The sequence below is a fragment of the Montipora capricornis genome, chromosome 14 (genome assembly GCF_036669925.1).
Source record: "Montipora capricornis isolate CH-2021 chromosome 14, ASM3666992v2, whole genome shotgun sequence".
NCBI lineage: Eukaryota > Metazoa > Cnidaria > Anthozoa > Scleractinia > Acroporidae > Montipora > Montipora capricornis.
In genome coordinates, this window is record NC_090896.1 from 39,099,586 (window position 1) to 39,107,085 (window position 7,500).

The following is a 7,500-nucleotide window of genomic DNA, read 5'->3' on the forward strand; positions in this document are numbered from 1 at the left end:
CGCGAAGAAAAGGTTCGACATCACCAGAACACTTGCCTGAAAACTTCCCATTTACTCCACCCACGCGTCTCACTGAAAGTGCGAATGGACTGTCTATATGGAATGTCTCGTCCGCTCTCTCCAAACAGAAGTTGCTCTACGTAGTTCACCCACAATATCAATGACAATTTTCATAAACGGCTCGGTTACAACGCTGACCGGTTTTAAAGGCGCTCTCTGCGACTTCAATTTCCTTGCTACCAACTGGCACTGAGGGCCGCACATCGAGCGATAAAGCTGGCCCAAAGAAAAATGTGCGGCAATGCGATCTAAGGTTATTTCTTTATCCATGTGACCAGACAAAGGGACCGTATGACCAACCCTCAGGATCTCATTCCTGTGCAACTTAGTACGACTTTTCTGTCAACATACCTCGTTCCATTGTTTTCGGCTTCAAGGAATTTGCGATGCTTCAAAATCCCATTTTCAATTAAATATCTGTTTGTTTCATGTGGAGCCTTTTCAGACGCTCCTCTGTGTACCTTGTCAAGTGTTACATCTGCCATCTGATCTTCGGTCAATTGATTCCTATTTCTGTCAAGAATGTTAATGGGGAGTTCATTCTTACCCATGTCCACTTCCGTGTGATTGTTCAAGCTCTTTTTTTCATTTTCTTCAGTGAGTTTTCCTGCGTAATTAATTAACGCGTCAGGTCCCTTTTGGGCATCTTTTGACGTCGTGTCAATACAAGGGCTTCGTTAGTGTTAGAATTATGACCTGAAACTTTTTTTCCCACTGCTCAAGAACATTTTCCAGAGACGTTGTTTGCCCAAAGGATGATGATCTTCCAAGGAGACAGTCAACCGGTAGTTTATCCAACACAACTGCCAGTTCAGCATGCTTTCCCTGTCCACTTTCAATCTCAACCCAGGCCAAAGGGACTATGACACGCTAACCTGTTGCGGTTAACACCGATATTTTGTCTCCCGTTAAAGAACCGTTTTTCACAAATCTTTCATGTACCAGATTTCTCGTGCAACCCGTGCAACAATGAGGTGAACAAAAAGTTGTACATCTATTTTGCAAATAGGCAAATAGACCCCTGTCTTAATATCGCAATGGCATCTCCCACTGCAGTCCTTCAAATTTCTCGATTTCTTAACATAAAGCTGGTGACCCGCGAAGAATTCCATAAATTACTTTCGTGTCTTCCCTCAGATAAATGCAACATAAAAACGTTTTTCAATTTCAACTAAAACCTGGAACTAATGATCGTTGTTTTCAGCAGCCTAAAAAAAAAACGCGTCTTATAGCACCACAATTTAACGCTATGGTTCAATTCTTGTCGTCAGGCTGCCGCCATTTCGTTGCTCTGTGCTTTTTTCACAGTGTTTTGTACCCATTCCACGTTACGTGCCTAGTCCGCAGCCTTTAGTCCACATTTTACACTCATGTTTTACACACGGTCCGCGGTCCGGGTCCGCAGTCCGCAGTCCGCAGTCCGCAGTCCGCAGTCCGCAGTCCGCAGTCCTCGTTTCATGCTAACCGTTTTCGAAACGAACGACGTCTTGGAACTCGGAACTTGAAAAATGGTTCATTTCGAGGTCATCTTCAACCTCCTATAGATATAAATTCAAATCACATCAGTGCGATTCTGATTTTAGAATTTGATGACGGCACTGTGAAAACCATCTATTCTCGTAGGTCACTTTGAAAGTATATAGGTACGAATATGTGTGAATTCGTGAATATGTGTCAGCGTTGCTCCGTGACCTGTCAAAATTCCGGCGTGCTCAGTTGCACACCGTGAGCTTCAGGGTGCTCATCACTGATCCAAGATCACTTGGATCACGATGCATCAAAGAAACCGATGAATCCACTCTGGAAAAGGATTTTTCGGTTCCTTTGATGCATCTTGATCCAAGTGATCTTGGATCAGTGATCCTTTTTAAGGTCATCCCAAAGGAACGCACCCTCAGTGCGAATTTTCCTTACATTTTCAAAAAAAATAGTGAGAACATTTTTGAAAGCCCTTTCTGTTCTCTGACCCGATCATCCTTTTAAATAATGAACCGTTCCTAACTTGACTAACGAAAATGCTAAAAAATGGTGTTCAGTGCGCACATGTGTGCAACAGCTGACCGTGTCCCTTTTAACTGTAACACTTGCAACTAAAGATGATCGAAGATCGGTCGAAACATGTCTTGTTTAAATAACGTTGAAATAAATAATCTCTTCTTTTTCACAGTAATATCATGTGAGGGAATATTGAAAAGAAACAGTAAAGCAACTGATGGAATATATTGGATATCGACGGTTACCTCTACATTTCAGGTAAGCGACATCTAACGAGTTATCAATTTTTTATCACAAAGTATAAAGCCTGGAATCAGATTGAACCGCGATATATAGTTCCTTTCCATAATCCGTTGGAATAAACCTGGAACCCAGGATAGGTTTGGTAGTAAAAAATTAATGCTGTACTAAGGTTCAATTGGTAATTATTGCGTTAAAACAGGGTAACTTCCACCAGGGTAGCAAACACTCCAGCGTGTTTATAATTACTAACAATCTCGAAAAAGCTTTATTTCGAACCGGTCAGTGTAAAACGCAGACTGCACACTGCAGACCGGGGGTAAAATGCAGACTGAGGTTATAATTTAACTGTTGAAAAAGCCCAAACCCATTAGAAATGCTAACAGTTAAGCCTAAGTATTGTTTTAGGCCTAATTAGGCCTCGGGTTAGCATTTCTAAAGGGTTTAGGCTTTGTCAACAGTTACGTTATAACCTCAGTCTGTTGGGGACAATTTGCATAGAGAATTTTTGACGCGTAGTTTGTAGAACATAATGCTTTACTGATGCCGGTCATCTCATGATTGTTTACAACTTTTAAGTACAGACGATTCCACAATTTGTGACATTTGTGTTGTTTAGGATCATTTTACGTCATCTACGCCTACGGTAAAAACTGAACAACACAAAGCCTAATTTAACAACTTACTGGGTAAAGGCAAATTGCAAACCTGATACTTAAATATATATTCTGTGCGTTAAAACGGTAGGGAAAGTGCAAGACTTCGACAAACGAGCGTAACATTCACGGTCCCCGACACGAAACTGCTTAGACATAAACCATGTGCAACCGTAACACGTGACCTAATCGATATCAATTCGCAATTCGTTCATTCGGCCGCTAGTCGGCCCAAACAAGTCTGCATTTTACCCCTGGTCTGCAGCCTGCAGCCTGCGTTTAACACTAACCGATTTCCAACTGTTAACTACCTTGGTGGCGAGACAAAGGACTGCAAACGGAATATACAAAATTGTTAAATGCTTGGCTGCACTGAAACGCGTACAGAAAAAAACTGCTGGGGGCGAAAACATTAGGGTTAACTGCTGTAAACGAAACGAAATTGAAACAAGAATGAATACATTAACCTTAACTACTGGTACAGCTGAAATGAAAAGAATAAATTATACCATACTTCTTCGCTAATACAATGGAAGCACATTCTGCACAAACGACGAACTAATTGAAGACACTGTTCCAGCACAAAAATGAAGTACAACGAAGCTTGCCAACGAGCGCTGAGTTCTCTGAAAACAGGCGTTCAGTTAATTCTTTACAATTAGTTTTCGCCATAGTTGATGTTACGGAATGGGGATATCATTAAGGCAGATTGAAGGATATAAACGCAGGTTGTAGGTTGCAGGTTGCAGATGAGAGTTGCAGGCCATTGTTTCACCACAGCTGAAACAGCCCAAACCTTTATTAATGTTAACATCATCAGTTAGGCCTAAAAAACAATATTTAAGCCTAACATTAGCATTTTTGTAAAGGTTTGGGCTGTTTTAGTTAGGTGCAACCCGCAACCTGCACTTTACAAGTACACCCTCCGTTTCATGTAAGCGACGTCTAACAAGTTATCAATTTTTATTTTTTTAATCACAAAGTATAAAGCCAGGAGTCAGATTGAAACACGATGTAACCCAGGATAACTTTGGTAGTACAAACTTTTTAATGCTGTAATAAGGCAAAATTGGCAATTACTTGGTTAAAACAGTGTAATTTCCACCAGGGTAGCAAACACTCCAGCGTGTTTATACCCAATTACTTATTCTCATTCCCAGAGCTGCGATCCTTTTGGCCAGCGTCTCAGATTGATCCCTGGCGCTGGCCAAAGGGATCGCAGCTCTAGAAACGAGAATAATAATTACTAACAACCTCGAACACGCTTACACGCTTTATTTGGAACTGTTAACTGCCTTGGCAGCGAGACAAAGGACTTGGCATTGCCCAGAGATTTATGCAAAATCGTTTAAAGCTGGGCTGCACTGAACAGCGTACAGAAGAAAATTGCTCACGCCGAAGACATTTGGGTTAACTACTGTAAACGAAACGAAATTGAAATAAGAATGACTATATTAACCTTAAATACTGGTAGAGCTGAAACGAAACGAATAAATTATATCAAATTATTTAAATAATACAATGGAAGCACATCCTGCACGCACGACGAACTAACGAAGGCACTGTTCCATCACAAAACTGAGGTACAACGAAGCTTGCCAACGAACGTTGAGCTCTCTGAAAACAGGCATTAAGTTAGTTCTTTTCAATTAGGTTTCACTGAAAATAGGTTTCAACTTGACAGCCTACTTTACCTGCAATACAAAGATAACTGTTGATACATAGATTTGTGTGGAAACCACGCTAAATTTATCAGTAAAAAAATACTGTTATTTCCATAGCGTGCTCGGTTTAATTTTTTGACGGAAAAAGCCAGTATAGTTAGTAAACTGCAGTTATTGTTCAGCGGTTTGGTAAGACATATGAGATATGCTTATGTATTTTCTTTTTTAGAAGCGTATTGTTACATAACAGATTGACAAGTTGCCTCTTTTAATACCTCTTTCTTAGTTGTATTGTGACATGACAACTTCTGGCCAAGCTTGGACTCTCACTGCTCGATTTTCGAACAGCGACTCCAAAAACTGGATGATTGATAGTGGAAAATGGTGGTATGACAAGAATGTTGTGATTGGAGAAACAGCTAATCCATCTAGCAACACTGATATGATATCGCAAGCGTTTTGGTTGGTCAGCGGTCAGGAGTTCAAGATCACGCGCAGTGATGACCCTCAACATACCGCTCTGTTGCAGACCACAGGTGACTGTCTGGGTGGACAGACATTCCGGACGAAAATGACCAGTTATGGTGACTTCAGAAATGGTACAGTGTGGGCATCCAATCGTTGCTTGGGAAATTGCAGAATTCAATATGGCGGCCAGTATGACACAACGGATGGTTTCCAACAAGCTACATGCAATGGTAATATTCAAAATGCGACTCAAATCGGCTTCTGGTGCGACTGGAGCGGCGGTGATGGAGCTGTGCTGATGATTGGTGGAGGGGGCGCGACTTGCAATCGAGCGGATCACGGAATTGGAATAACAGAGGCTAATCAAGCTTCCTTCGTTAAAACCTTTCCTAAACACGACTTTGGCAACGACGCTAATCACGCTCCGGCGAAGAGCTACTCTTTGAACCTCTGGTTACATTAAATATCCAACATAAAGATCATGTTAAAACATCCGTAACCTACATTTTTTGTTTAATAGATCTTTTTGCAGCTACGGTAGATAAGTAGTCGCGCCTCGTTAAAATTGGTACACATTTTCGCCTGCGAGCTGTCGAGATGAGTCGATGCGAATGAAAAAATAATAAAAGAAGTTAGGCCAGTGGCAGTTTAACGTTTTCTTGTCATAACTTTAGAAATTATTTCTTGGAAGAGGATTAGGCAAATCGCTAAAAGATTATTAAGTTACGACTTAAGAGTGGTTATTCAATCCGCTGCCTAACCACAACAAGCTCTTACACTGCGCTGTGATGAACCAATCAGAATCCGGGTCAATTTCATAGAAGTATCCGGAAGCGTGAAAATTTGTGCGCGTGCACATGGTAAGTGGTTTTGTCTCTCATTGGAAAAGTGGCGGGAAATTTTGTAGCTAACATAGATGTCGCAAACTGTCTTTTAAAAGTGAAACAATAACTGTTCAATTTAATGTTGGTCACGCAAAGGTAATCATGACTGGTACCTTTGCTGCCAGCCCGTAGTGATATGTATCATATCGGTAAATAGATGGGAAAAACTACAGCTGTGAGTTGTCATGAAACTGTTGGGTGCTTGAAAAAGCAAATTTTAACCAAACTTTGATAATAACAAGAGGCGATTAGGTAAGCGAAAGGGTACCCATGCTCCATCATAGTTTTTTAAATCTATTTTTAGTTTCTCAAAGCTAAGTTAATTTCTCGTTCCCAATGCCACGCATATTTAAAATTCCATTACGACATTACAGCTGGCCAATCAGGTGCCTTTAAAAATAGCTGCGTAGCTAAAATTAGATTTTAGAGCAGGATTTTGGAAAAGGAAAGCATCAAAGCAAGACTGTTAGTGGTAAAAGAAGGGCTAAAATCAGGAGAGCTCCCAACAATTCCTAATCTTAAGACATTTTCCAGGAAAAAAATTGCCGGAGGAGACTGAGTAGTAGTAATGATAATGAATTTCAAGCTGTATTTTTGCTCTACTTCGCCCTTGAGGCTCTTAATAGAGGAAATTGGCCGGTTATTTTTCGCAGATTTCCATATGGGATTCGATCATAAGGTATTGTTATCAAAGTTATTCAATTACGATCTGCATAAAAGCTTAGTGAGACGGGATGCTAGTTTCCTCCTAGACAAAACACAATTTGTGCGCATTTGCCCAAATGCATCGACTTCCCTGCGTCTTAACGGTGGAATCTCTCAGGGATCTTGGTTGGGGCCCATCCTTTGCGCAATCATGGTAGATGACCTACTTTAGCAATTGAGGTCCTAGGATCAAGTTTGTTGATGAACTGACGGCACTTGAGATTGTACCTAGGTCTCCGTCATTAATGAGCGTTAGTATAATTACATAGGTGATTATTGAAAATTCTCCTCACTGATTGGTTGCCCTTGAGGTGATTATAACACGATAATAACCTAAGTGGTTTCTCAAAATGGCCGCAAGCCGTTTTGTCGAGGTGACAGACGAAGAAATTAATTGTTTTAAAGGAAATGCATGTTTTTAAAATAATCACCTACGTTATTATACTTATTATGCTACAACAATTATTCACATCGCCTTTGGCGAATATTTCAGTCTCCATATCAAGCATTTGGATGTAACAACAATATGAAACTGAATCCATGCAAATGTAAAGAGATGTTTCTTGGCCTTCTAAAGTATGATAGTTGTCAGTGGCAGCCTCTTGCCGAGGTTGGTACTCTTATTAAAAATGCCAAGTAGTTCAAGCTACTCGGTTTGTTTATCTCCAATGGTTTGACATGGTGTGCCCACTGGGACTACATCACTGAGAAAGCTAACAGGCGTCTCTGTCACGTGACACAACTTAAAAAGTGCGGCGTCAAGCCCGCCGACTTAACAGTGGCTTTCTGCTTTTTGATCAGATCGATCTTGGAGTGAGCCTCGTTTTT

At 40.8% G+C, this 7,500-nt stretch overlaps 2 protein-coding genes across 2 annotated transcripts in view; both read left to right on the forward strand.

The window, feature by feature from the left end:
- Positions 1-5,546, forward strand: part of LOC138032764 (uncharacterized) — a 17,706-nt gene extending 12,160 nt beyond the window's left edge. Inside the window, exon 5 of the mRNA XM_068880486.1 lies at positions 4,933-5,546. Within this exon, the coding sequence (XP_068736587.1) occupies positions 4,933-5,546 (614 nt within the window). The remainder of the gene's footprint in view (positions 1-4,932) is intronic.
- The window catches only part of LOC138032756 (uncharacterized PE-PGRS family protein PE_PGRS20-like), a 100,994-nt gene that overhangs the window by 56,252 nt on the left and 37,242 nt on the right, over positions 1-7,500 (forward strand). The gene's annotated exons all lie outside the window — the stretch shown is intronic.